The 14,014-nt window shown below is 39.6% G+C and overlaps 1 protein-coding gene and 1 non-coding gene across 2 annotated transcripts in view; both read right to left on the bottom strand.

Moving 5' to 3' along the window:
• Positions 1–6,610, bottom strand: part of LOC115823802 (von Willebrand factor A domain-containing protein 7-like) — a 29,681-nt gene extending 23,071 nt beyond the window's left edge. Inside the window, exons 1-7 of the mRNA XM_030787827.1 lie at positions 6,428–6,610; positions 4,492–4,761; positions 4,273–4,366; positions 3,873–4,001; positions 2,222–2,408; positions 1,797–1,969; positions 1,401–1,519 (exon numbers count right to left, since the gene is read on the bottom strand). Coding sequence (XP_030643687.1) covers positions 1,401–1,519; positions 1,797–1,969; positions 2,222–2,408; positions 3,873–4,001; positions 4,273–4,366; positions 4,492–4,761; positions 6,428–6,610 — 1,155 coding nt within the window. The remainder of the gene's footprint in view (positions 1–1,400; positions 1,520–1,796; positions 1,970–2,221; positions 2,409–3,872; positions 4,002–4,272; positions 4,367–4,491; positions 4,762–6,427) is intronic.
• Positions 6,611–13,259: 6,649 nt separating this feature from the next.
• Positions 13,260–13,341, bottom strand: trnal-aag (transfer RNA leucine (anticodon AAG)). Its single transcript has one exon. It is a non-coding gene; the product is annotated as a tRNA-Leu (tRNA).
• Between the last annotated feature and the right edge of the window lie 673 nt (positions 13,342–14,014).

Raw genomic sequence — 14,014 nt, 5'->3', positions numbered from 1 at the left:
TACATACATACAGATAGATAGATAGATAGATAGATAGATAGATAGATAGATAGATAGATAGATAGATAGATGGACAAATAGATATAGTCGGCCCTCTGTATCTGCGGACTCAACCTACTGTGGATCAAAAACATTCAGAAAAAAAAAACATTACAGAAAGTTTCAGCAAGCAAAACTTGAATCTTCCACTCGCCAAGCACTACGCTGAATCCACGTGAATGCTGTAGCCTCCCACCATTTCCTTATACGTGTTTTATTTTATTTAATTCTATGTATTTCACTTTCAGGTCATTAAATGAAACTAATCTGTAAGGTGTTGATAGAAAGATGTAAGATGTTGTTGCTGACGTGTACTATGTAGTTAGGCCCTACGATGGTTGCGTCGGTACTGAACATGTTCAGGCATTTTTTTTCTTGTCGTTATTCCTTAAACAATAAAGTATAAAAACTATTTACATAGCATTTGCATTGTATCATAAGTAATCTAGAGATGATTTAAAGTGTACGGGAGGATGTGCGTAGGTTGTATGTAAATACTACGCCTTTTTATATAAGGGACTTGAGCATTTGTGGATGTTAGTATCCGCGGGGGTTCCTGGAACCAGTCCTTACGGATACCGAGGGACGACTGTATGTATGTAAGGGTTGCCCCTAGATTTTTTCCAGTGCCCCTCCGGTTGGAATCGCGATTATTTTAGGGTCGCAGTGCATGTGTGAAAGGGTCTAATGACAATGACCTCAAATCAGTTTGACATTTTAATGAACAGTAATGATTAAGCAAAACAAACAGTAACAATTGAGCAAAACCTCAACATTGTCAGCCTGAAATGTAGGCTATTAAAGAAACACTTGTTACCTGTAACATCTGTAGACTGTTAAAAAAAAAAGCAAGGCCTACACGACATCAAATGTAACCTATAGGCTATCAGGTTACATTTCTCCTCTTTTTTCAAAGGTTATTCTTTTCAAGTCTGCTGCTGACTTGAAATCAAACGTGTCCAATGTGTCTTCACAGCTTTTTTTTTTTATGAGCAGCATTACTGGACATTTTGACCGGCAAGTTCTTAATTTATCGATTTTATATAGATTTTACCAGGCAAAAACTGGTAATTACTGGCTAACGGAAACCCTGACATGTATATATACATACACACACACGCGCACACACACGCATATAAATATATATATAGAGAGAGAGATACATATGCGTAATAATATATATCTATATCTATATATATATATATATATATATATGTGTGTGTGTGTGTGTGTGTGTGTGTGTGTTTGTATGTGTGTGTAAGTATGTATGTATGTATGTATGTATGTATGTATGTACACACTGTCACTTACCAGTTCCTTGATATTAGGCATGATGAACTAGGTATTTGATCACTTTTTACCTGAAGTGCTGAGAGACACATTTCAGGGGGATCACCACCCCCTTCCACCTCCTCAGTGACAGACTTAATTTTTTGTTTGATCTCGTCGGGGTCTGTGGTTCTCTGCATTGGTCCAAACTCTTGCACATGTTGAAAAATTTAACATGGGTATGAGGATGTGTATTGCGCTTTTCTTATTTATGACTTTGGCTTGCAAATGTGGTTTCTGGCATTCAGTTTTGATTCTCACTTTTTTTGTTTTTTGGAGAAGCTTCCACTGATAAGCATATAGTATAAAGGATCCCGTCCCTGGTGTTTTTTTTGTTTGTTTGTTTGTTTTTCCTGAGGTGTAAGTCGTATTTGTAAGACCTGACTAATTGGTTGTATTTTCAGAGATTTTTTTATTTTTTGTCTCACCTGGGTCATTGAATGGAACCAGGATATAAAGAGAGGGCTCATTAGCGGTGCCTATCCTCTGATCTATGATCGATGAAGTTACATTCCTTATTTGTTCAATTTCGTCTTCCATGCTTCCCGTAGTGTCGATGACAAAACAGAGAATGGAGGTGGACTGAGAGATTCCCATTAGTCTGAGAGTAACAGAAGGAGCGAGATGAAAAACAATCATTAGAAAAAAATGTAAGTCAATCATCAGATATGTGTAGTTGTCGCAATTTAAATTTTTTTTTTTTTTTATGCTGCCAGTGTTGATGTTGGTGCACTGTCACTGATGATACTGTATGTTCACACAGATTATTTCCAAATGGTCTAAACAAAATGTTTCCCTCGCTCTAAGAGAGGTTGTTTTGTGAATCTCTGTCAATACTGGTATTTTCTGGCACCTTAAGAAGTTGATGTCTCCAGCCGCTCCCATAATGTCCTCGAGTAGTTCAATGGTTGCAGTTGTTGCTACAGCAGCTGCCTGATGGTGTAAGAAACCATGACTGGAGTCAACATAATCCTTACTGATACCCCCAGCAGGCTCCACACGGCTTGTTCTATCAGAAGCTCCACCATGGCTGCACTTTCCTAATGGCGGAATGAAAAATTTGCCACACACAGATTCTAAGATCATTCCATTCTTCTAACAATGAATTATTTTGACAGTTTCAAAACTGAATAGTTGCCAGACACTGATTAAATAGCAAACCCAAAGACAAAGTTAAAAACTGCTGGTATACAATTACCATCTTGTTGAATGTGTGACAAATGTAAGTACTTAAGGTATTTGAATAACCAGGCCCTGTCCCAATTCTCTCCCAGTGTTCCCTTACCTTGTGGCCTTGTTCTCTTAATTTACAGGATAAATCTCAGTATTGATGAAGACTCAATCACACATTTATGCAATGGCTTAGTGTTATGGCTCCCAAAATGGCTGCAGACAGTGCTATGCGGTGCAACGTGCTGGTGTGCTTCTGAGGGTTTTAGTGCACTGAATTTCAGTTACAATTAATTGGACTAAAGGTCTCAAGATTTATACCCGGCCGTTTTTTTTTGTTGTTTTTTTTTTTTTACTGAAGTCATATACCATCATTATGTGTCCATGATTTTTTCTTCCCTTTGTCCATGGACTACAGTTCTCAGTGAAACTAAATGAAGCTGTGCTGAGGGGGATGTTCTGCCTTTATTCTTGCCCTGTATACTTTTCAGCTCCTTTTATCAACTCTTTTCAGCTCTGTTGGCAATGAAGGAAGATCTATGAAATGTCAAATGTCAGACATTTTAGGACTGCAGACTGCTTGGCCACTGCACAATGTGGAACGTGTTCTGTGTGTGTGTAGGCTGGAGTCTTGTATATTCTCTACTTTGCAGCATTCTGCTCAGCGCTGAACACAGAAGCATAATGGATAAGGCATCAGCCTCTGGAGCTGGGGATTGTGGGTTCAAGTCCCACCTGGGTCGTAACAATGGCAACCTTACGTACTGGGGCAGCTGTGGTCTAAAGGTTAGAGAACCGGGCTTGTGACTGGAGGGTTGCCGGTTCGATTCCCAGGCCCAGGCCCAACATCCAGGGCTGCGTGCCCTTGAGCAGGAAATGCTGCCCTCTGCATCTGGTTTTTTTTTTTTTACTGAAGTCATATACCATCATTATGTGTCCATGATTTTTTCTTCCCTTTCCCTAGCTTCTGCATCTGGTGTGTGTTCACTACTGGTGTGTTGGATGGGTTAAATACAGAGGACAAATTCACTGTTCACAGAAACTTAAACTTCCAGGTGCAGGGAGACATGCCATAAAGCACTTCCGAGCTCCGAAAGCCACCCCACCACCAACTCTCTGTCTTAGATCTAAATTCATTCTCCCCTGTAATTTTGACCATGGCCGCCTTGTCATTCAAATTTCAATTGATATTTTCATATTCTGCTCAGATCTGCATATTGCCATCAACTGTGCTTCATTTCATTCACTTCACATCATCCTCTCTTCTTTCGATATTAACAATCTGGAAGTGGTCTACCAGTCAAAAGGCTTGATTGAGAACAAAAGTACAGTACCATTTGGTTTGGAGGAGCCAGATGAGCTGTAGTATCCTGATGTCAGCTTCTTCTGACTGATGATACTGTCCAGGATGTTGTTTTGACAGTCATTCCCAATGCAACTCTTGCATGTTGGAGTATTCTTATCTACGTAAAAAGGAAGGGATCAAATGCAAATGCTTTATCATATTAATACTTTGACATGCAAAGAACTATTCCTTGTATGAATTTTGTAGGGTCCACTATTTATGTTGGCCCTGTCTTGCAAGCAAGCTACAAAATGAGAGAATGTTTCATGAATATTTCAAGAAGTTGCTCTCACATTCTCGCTCTCTCTCTCTCTCTCTGTCTCTCTCTCACACACACACACACACACACACACACACACCAGACACTCAGAGAATTAAATGTGTAATACCAGCAATGTTATCAATCAGGCTGCCAGGTCTGATGAGGTTGGAGTATGGCTCTATGTTTCCCAGTTCTATCCAGTTACTGTGACTGTAGAAGTCCTGTGAAGCCATTGTTGTGCAGAAGTCAATAACTGCATAATTATATGAGAAGCGGAATAAAATTCTGACTTCCAGAATATCGCAATCTACTATGTTTCTCTAATCTCTGTAGATGTATCTTTTACCTGTAAAGTGTGCAGAACCTCTCCTAAGTGTTGTCTTGCCACTTGGAAGTTCCCCTGCCGTAAGCTGGCCTTGACAGAGGTCACACCTGCTGTGATGAGGTTCTGCCCTTGTAAAAAGCTCTCATCATCAAAGTGGTACTCCATGGAAGCATGCTGAGGGTCCACATTGGTGTTTCCGTGTGTGATTTCATCAATAGCACTGCGGAAAGCTTTTACTGACTCTGAAGAAGAGCAAGCTTTGGCCAGTGAATCAGTCGTCAGATGATCAGGCTAAAAAAAAAAGTGTATATATATATACACACACACACACACACACACACACACACACACACACACATATATATATATATATATATGTGTGTGTGTGTGTGTGTGTGTGTATACATGCATACATGCACACACAAACACACATATATATGTGAATATATAGAAGTTAGTTTATACTCAGGCATATCACAAGACAGTCATTTTTCTTTTCTGAATTTTCTTTTTCTTCATAGGCCACTGAGTGAGCAAAAGAAGTTTATCCTTAGTATCAGTAAACATTTTACAGGACAATCCAAGATTATCAAACCAAAACGTTAAATAATTTAAAGTTGAACGAGGCAACAGTTTGGACTTCAGTAAAGGGTCCTTATTTTCTTGGTTTTAGGACTGCAGCGTGCGCTGCTATTAAAGGACACACTGAGGTAATTTATAATTGAACGTTGGTCTTTATTTTCGGCTGTTGTCGGCTACAGCCACACCTTACGGAACACAATTATAGGTCGTCTTTCCCCAGTTAGTGAAGACACTCGAATAAATGACCCCCGCACCACGCGGACCGAACACACACACGGAAGACAGGCTTCTCCCGAAATTCACAGAAACATTCGGCCCAGCCAACAGTGCGACATTCTTTAAAAGTTTCTTACGCGGATTTGTTGAATAGTCGATTCTGATTGGTCAATTACAGTATTCTACGGTTTGTTATTTCTGAATAGCGGACCGTTGCTATGGAACTACGTTTGTAGCGGAGGAAATAAAATAATTTTTAATTAAAAAAACATATATCAATTTGAAAACAATATTTTGGATCAAATTATTGATTTCTTTAGTAAGTAATTGTGTAGCCTAATAAGCGGGATATGTACAGCGAGCTGATTATTGGAGCGAATAAACCCCTGAGAACTGTACATCTCGTAACTAAACTGTGCGCATCTGATAATTTTATACACCGTGGTGAACTTGAACACGCTACGGGAGCCAAATTCCACACGTAACTGGTGAAAAAATGGCCCGATGCGCTAGAGAAATGATAAATAATCTCTTAACCAGCTCTTAAACAACTGTGTTCTTATGGCTCAATGGCAAGTCCCAGCGCACACCAAATTGCGGAGGAAAAAGTCTGCAGTCTATTTCGCCGAGGCTGTCAACCAGCCGATCGTTTTCCTGCTCCTGTTCACAACCTGAGGCACTTCTGAGACCTCTTCATCCGTAGTTTGGCGTGGCGTACTGTCTCATTCAAATTCAAACTATTTAACGTTTTTGCTTGATTATGTCTGATTGTACTTTGATTGTAAAATTTTACTGATGCTAATGTTAAACTTCTTTTGCTCACTCAGTAGCCTATGAAGAAAAAAAATATGAAAAAAAGAAAAACGACTGTCTTGTGATATGCCTGAGTATAAACTAACTTTTATATATTCAGAGTTATTTATATAGTTATTTATATATTAAGAATTACATTTAGATAGATAGATAGATAGATAGATAGATAGATAGATAGATAGATAGATAGATAGATAGATAGATAGATAGATATGCATACCATAAATTGTATGTATTGCAACTGATGTTATTTTCAGACAAATTAATAATAATAAATTAGAAATAATTGTGCATTTTGATGTTACTGAATTACTATAGAGATGCATCAGGTGAGTGGATATCTCACAAGAACAAAATCCTTTCCCATGAGCTGAGCCTGTTTCCTGCAGACATCTGTCACTATTTGCAGGATGGCTGTGTGTGTGATATTTTTATGAGAACTGGATATTCGAGAGTCCACACGGAAGGCCAGTGTTCCAGTTTGGATGAGGAAGAAGATGGCTGTCCTGAAGACCAAACTTGAAGCCATTTTATATAGCCCTGTGGAAAAAGAATGAACCATTAGGAGGTTTTTGAAAAGAGCATCAAACATCACTAATCTGCAACCATTATCATGCTTAGCAGATATATTTAACTTATCACTGAGAACTGAAATACTGTCAGTAATAATTAAAAACATTTTTAACTCATATACAACAGTGCATTATGAAAAACTGGTTTGCTTACCCTTGTCTAACATATAAAAAAACATGCCATTCTGTATGAACCTACAAATATATTAAATGTATATAAACCAGTACAAATCACAGTAAACCAAAAAATGTGACGAAATGCGGAATACCTTAATAGAAGTAAAACCATGTACATGACTAAAAAACAATGGTAAAGTGATGTCTCAGTCAGACCTAGAGAAACTTGAAGTCATACCTCTATTAAACTATGAAATGAGATTCCACCTGCTCTTGGCTGCACACTCTGTTCAGTCTGATGTAGACGTCTTACTTTCCACTGAGGTTTTTGAGGTTTCCAGTAAAAAGCCAATCCCACTTGTTATTAAAAAAAAAAAAAAAAAAGGATTCCTACTCTTGCCAAATGTCAGTCAGTACCTATTGCTTGTACTGTTTAAGCAAGGTGATGGTCAGGTCAAATAATATGGATGATGGACAGAAACAATTGATCTCTTTTGATTATTTTTTTGCAGTGAGAATGAAATAGCTTGGCTGGAGAGAGAACTTTTATTGTTATTTCATTTCAGTAGTGAAGGGACCCATGAGTCCATTAGAAAAACATCAGAGCTCAGGTGAGTACAAGCTTATACAAGCTTTCCCTCAGTCTTCAGGGATTGGCCTTCTTATTTTTTTTATTTAAATTAGGGGCTGTTCTGCCAATTTTTTTGCCAAAAGCAAACAAACAAATAAACAAACAAACAAAAAAGGCACCACAGAAAGCATACCATGAAAGCCGCTGTACATACAATATCCAGACATTTTGGAGTTATATAAAATACCCAAATTTTCAAACGAAACATACAGATATGTATAGATAGACGTTGACCTAATTAAATTCCTTCCTGTGATTCCAATCTGTCTACCGTAGTCAAGATCAGAGAAGACATCGCAATTCTCAGAGGACTTGTACATGGGAATATCAAACCACACCTGCAATGATTCATACCTGAGCAACTGAAACCCATTACTTGTACCACTTATATCATTTCTAGGTGTAATCAAAAATCACACACACACACACACACAAAAACTCCAAGGCTTTGTGTGTCTTTATCAAAGTGTTCCTTTCCCATCACAATTTTGCTATATCTGCTTAAAGTACATTCCAAACACTCGGCATTGCCAGAAGGCTGGAAGACATGTGATGCATGTGATGGTTTTTATGGTGTAAGTTTTGGCTTTTGGTGCGATTCTGTGGCGTATGCTTCGAATCTTTTCTACTGTGGCCCATCAGTACACTGAGGAGATGGTTTGAATAGCCGAAGTGGCCTACCGGCTAACATGAGGCACTGTTATTATTGGAGCAACCGTCTCGTTCAGAAGCATAAAATGCTGCAGATATGAGTAGACCAATGTTTTGTATATTTATATAAACTGAGCTGTGATTAACACTCTCCAAATTCCAAGGGATGCCCCCTCCCGCTGGTGGTTTTGTACTCGCCCCGTATAGGGAGTCACTTTGGATAAAAGCATGTGCTAGATGAACAAATGTAAAATGTAAACGGGTGTCCATAAAGTTTTATTTGTCTATGTACAGGTTGTTATGATTGAGCAAAGACACAATTAGTGACGACTGGTGGATGCACGTTGGTGTTGAATGGGCCTGTTTGTGTGTGCTGGGAAAACATCCACACCTTCCTCATTTTTGAATTCTCACCAAGTTATGCCTTTATAGTTTTCATCTGGTTCCAGAGCATGTGAGAACTGGCAGAGAATGTAATGAGTTCCAGGATACTTGGTGCCAAGCTCAGATAAGAAGCCAAGTTCAGATATTATCAAGAATTAAAACCGTTCATATGTCTCCTTCAAGTAAAGATGAATTTCTAATTTTCAAAATAAAGCTGACCAAAAACATCTTGGACAAACCTTATCAGTTCATCCCTTGTTTCCTGTTGTCCTAGAAGAAAGATTTCAGGCTTTGCCCGCCAAAATATAAACAGTCTGTTGCAAACAAGTTTTTATTATTATTATTATTATTATTATTATTATTATTATTATTATTAATAATAATAATAATAATAATTAAAAATAATATTGATATCTACTCAGTTAATACACATTCCTGACCTTGACTGAGTCTGATATTTTCACAATCAACACAGAAGAGAACTTAACCTTTTTAGATATTTGAGTATGTAAAAAAATCATTTAAATAAAAAGAGAGGGAGAGAAGCAGTCATAAATACAAGATATCACAAATGACAGAAGTCTCAGTTTTCTCTTTATGATTCAAGGCCTTTTCCAGAGTTACTCGACCCCTTTCTTTTTGGTCTGCTGCAAGACCTCCAAAGTCCACTACAAAGACTCACTCAGTCAGTATGCACTACGGAAGGAACTGTCATGTGGTAAATGTGATAAGTGCCTAAACCATTTATCAGCATATTCTCAGAGATGTTTGTTATCTGTTATTCATGTTATGGTGTGAAGTGAATATCTATAACTTTCCCCCGCCCTCTCTCTCATTCACTCCCATAGCCAGCCCTCTTGATTTCTCTTCTTTGTCTTTCTTTCCTTCCAGTCTTCTGATAGCTGAGCTTAATGCTAACCAGAAAATGCTTTTAAATGATGGCTCATGTCTTCACCCTGAACCAATGTTTTTATTCCTCGTGTAAAGACTGAATGAATGTTTATGCTTCCTAAAGCAAAAAGTACATGATATGCTCCATCAAGGCTCTGATCTTCCCCATCAGAACAAAAATGTTTCAAAAATCATATCTGTCCATGCTAGTTAGTGTCAATTTATTCCTTATAATTGGAATAATAATTGACCGCACTGCCAAAACTGGAGTTGCGCTTCAAAGAGTTTAAGTTTATTTCCTTTATTAATCTCACAAAAGGGAAATTCCACCTCTGCGTTTCGCCCCATCCGAAGCAGTGAACACACAACACACTCTATGAGCAGTGAGCAAAAGAACACGCACAAGGAGGCAGTGAACACACACCCGGAGCAGTGCACAGCCACACAATCGCAACGTCCGGGGGGCAGCTGTGGGGTTAAGTGCCTTGCCCAAGGTCACTTCAGCCTGGAATGTTGAGGAAACGCTGTTCACCCACTCCCCCCACCCACATTTTGTCCTGCTGGTCCCAGGGACCCACTTCTCTGACCATTAGGCCACAGCTGCCCCTAAAACATTGGGAGACCCCAATGGATTTCTAGTCCATCGCCTTAACCACTCGGCCACGACAACACATGAGCATGTATCAAATAATGATATGGTTTCACCATTTATATATTTCTTGCCATTGTTTGCCATTTCTCTCCGTTTTTACAAGCTACTGCTCCCGCCCCTCACATTAATGTCAGACACAATCACTCAGCAGTAAGTGGATCATCTGGTCCAAAGTGTTCAGTGGTGTGTTCAGTGGAGAATGGGAGAGATGTGACTCTGTCCTGGTACAAAGGGAAAGAGATACTGAACCAGACCAGCAGCCCTGATCTCAACAACAACCTCTCTCTCCCTCTGGAGATAGAAGATCAGGACAACAACGCCTACAGCTGTGTAGCTGATAACCCAGTCAGTAACCAGACAACACAACTCAGTGTTATTGAGCTCTGCCCTCACTCTATACGTAAGCCCAATATGGTTAATCTTCAGTAGAACATATTTTATGTTTTTGCAGTAAGTATGGCTTCAGTGTGCTTGTGGTCCATTTGTTTTTTTTCTGCCCTGATTGTCCTGCTGGTTGAACACTTCAAACTCAGAAACTCACAGATGAAGAACTCTATGACATCATTATAGGTTCCAAGTGATGTCACACATCCACGCCTATTATGCCTTTCGATACACTTATCAGCAGCTCTTCAGTGTAGAGTTTGAAGAGAAATTTAAACTGTTATGTTATTGAGATGAGATGTGTGTTCCCGTTGCTTTTCAACTTCAAACATCTTAACTGTAGCCAGAAAAAAAAGGTGACTGATAGAAATTAGCATGGTTGATATCATAAAAGCATTTATTATTGTTATCAATGTTTTTTTATATAAAGTATTGACAGACAGACCCCCATTCTGTCGTGGGGAGCTGGTTCTGACCTACTATAAGAGAAATGATCTTGTAACCAGAGATTTACAAGTTCAGATATCGATCTCAATGTCTGTTTGTGACTGCAGGTGCTTTTATGGGATGTGTATGTTTCTCATTTGTCATTATAAAGATGTCTGTGGTCGTCATTTGTTTGTATTTTGGGCTGTCAGACTTTACCCCACTAGAGGGCAGTGGTGCATAGGCAGATGAGTCAGATGATGAGTAGTGTGTTACTATAATGCTTGGGAGCTGGGAACAAGCAGCTCACCTGCTCACCAGAGTTAAAGTTCTAGTCTTTTCAGAACAGAATCACAAAATCTCTTTTTAGCCACAGTCAAGCCAATTGATCAGTTCCCCTAGAATGTGCTATGAGTTACAGGCATATGCTGCTACAGACATTTGCATAATACAGAAGCAGTATATTACGCATTGCTAATTTCTACATAAAGAATATGTTTAAAAAAAAAACAAAAGCAAAACAAAAATGCAAATTTCTAAAATTTAAAATAACCAAAAAGTCTCTCTCTACTCCCTGTTTATGTATTCTACAGGAAGCACATTAACAATTACTGAAATAGAACCCACCGCGTGATAATGTCACCTTTTCCTCTTTTAAACAAAAACCTATTTCTTGTCTAAATGGTGCATGATAACCAGGTTGTAATGTTGTAAAATTTTCATGTTTGATCCCATTGAGGACCTTGCAGAGGTAATTCAGTATTTTAGATTCAGGGACACGCTCGACTGGATCAGCTCTGGGGCACTCACTCCCTTCACTTCAGCTCTGAGTACATGTATAACAGACTTGGCCCCAATGGACAGCTCTCAGTACAGCTATAACAGACTTGGCCCCAATGGACAGCTCTTAGTACGGCTATGACAGACTTGGCCCCAACTAAACATGGACACAGATGCGTGTGAGCTAAAGCTTTGAAATACAGACACAGATCATTGGCGATAATTTAACTGTGACTGTGGTGCATGTCCTTCTCCACAGACAGTGAATTTAACTCATACTCAGTGAATGTCGTACGCCAGAGTTCACACACTGATGTGTTAACCATGGTTTTTAACAGGAAGTGGTCTGGCTTATAGAGGGCAGAGGCCGACCGGCAGAACCTAAACTAAAATGCAACAGACTCCCTGATTCTGGAACAGGAGAGAGGACAATTTACTTGCGTTTTCAATCATGTAACGAAACACGAAACAGCTCACTTAGCCTTATCATCCTTATCATATTTCTGAGCTATCTTTTGAAATTCTGTATGCTCTGTCTGTGTTTATGTGTGTGAGTGTGTCAGTGAAACAAACACAAAGGTGTAGACTGTTAAAATGAAGAATCAAATCCTGTGGGTGTTCTGTTTAGGAAGTCATAACACTGGGGCTTAAATGCTGCATATGCGGTTTGCATTTGTGAAAATGAAGCACCAATGGTGTTGATGATCGTGACTAGAGCATGTATGTGGTGGATGAGTTTGTCTGCAAGTGATTCATGAGGTACAACCTCTCACAGACACACAGAACAGGGAAAACACAGAGACCGGACTCGTTCTGACTATAATCACATGCACCGAGCCATCACTTCTTCCATGAGTAGCTATGACTTGTTAGTGAAGGTGTGAGTTTGGTCGTGTAAGTTCAAACTGACCTGTTCAATCCGCAACAATAATAGTGCTGTCAATAGCTCTGTATCATTTAATGTGTTGAGTTTGTGTTACTTGCTGCAGACAAGGCACCAAAATGGGAAATCACTGTGCTGTCCTTGAAGGTGAGAAATGAAATAATTTACTGGTAACCCCTCTCCTGACACACACTACCCCTGAGTGAATCACCAGTAGATATTTGAAACTGTTGACTGATTGGAGCTTAGGCTGGTGCTGTTTTCCATGTTCCCCTTTGTGTTGGTATTGCTAATCAGAGTGCAGAGAACAATTAGTTTTTTACTTATTGTCTGTGATGGAATTTATTTTGAGACAGCGCTGGTTACTGACATATTCGTCACTACTGCAGTGTTGGTGAACATTTCACAAGCTGTAGGCCTATGTTTTGTATGCCTTGTTAGTAGAGGTCCACGTCACTATGTGACAATATTGCACAATGTTGCCATTAAAACCTGAGTAAGGCCCAAAAAAAAGCCTGTGTAATGGACTAATATTTTGTGAGCGATTAAAGAAATCGATCATTTTGTAAATCTTCATGATTGCACACACATACTGTGAACAGTGAGTAGTGAATTTGTCTCTACATTTAACCCATCCAACACACCAGTGGTGAACACACACAACAGATGCAGGAGCAGTGGGCAGCATTTCTTTGCACCCGGGGAGCATTGAGCCTTGCTCAACGTTGGGCCTGGGAATCACACCGGCAACCCTCCAGTCACAAGCCCGGTTCTCTAACCTTTAGACCACGGCTGCCCAAAAATTACTGGCAGCAGTGGGATTCGAACCCACGCCCCCAAAGAGACTGGAGCCTTAATCCAGCGCTTCAGACCGCTCGGCCACGCTACCATGGGTTTGCATACCGTAATGTACATACCTCTTTTTGTACAGCTACCGCGTATACTTTAAAATGTTAATGGACATTATGTTAACATGAGCAAGTGTAGTGGATGTTCCGTTATACTCCTAACTGATATGTACACTGTTCCCATTCAGTGTTTCAGGACATGTGTGGAGCTGAGAGCTAATTAAGAAACAGATTACAGCTGGACAGACAGACTGGATCTCTCACCATCAGGGACACCAGCATCACAGACTCTGGAGTTTGTAAATTAACAATGATCAGAGGAGAGATTGCAGATGAGAGTTTGACTTATGCTGTCTTTGGTGAGGTGGTTTGACAGTCAACTCTATGAAGATATAAAGGTCCAATATCATAACATGGTACAAGTACTTACGCTTTGGCTCATGTTTTGGTTTTTTGACATCCCTACCTAGTCACTTACGAAATGGGTTGCATCTCACACATCCTTCTCCACAATGTTCAAACATTTTAGATCACTGACACTAAACATGCTCCTGTAAGTTTTTGTTTTTTTTTGTCCTCAGAGCCAGTGTATGGTTTAACCACGCTTTAAGCCAGGGAGCAGCCGTGGTCTAAAAGCTAGAGAACTGGGTTTGTGACTGGAGGGTTGCTGGTTCGATTCCCAGGCCCACCATCCACAGCTGTGCGCTTGAGCAA

Source organism: Chanos chanos, chromosome 11 (genome assembly GCF_902362185.1).
Source record: "Chanos chanos chromosome 11, fChaCha1.1, whole genome shotgun sequence".
NCBI lineage: Eukaryota > Metazoa > Chordata > Actinopteri > Gonorynchiformes > Chanidae > Chanos > Chanos chanos.
Note: the sequence above shows the minus strand (reverse complement) of the source record. Positions and strands in the feature narration are given on the sequence as shown.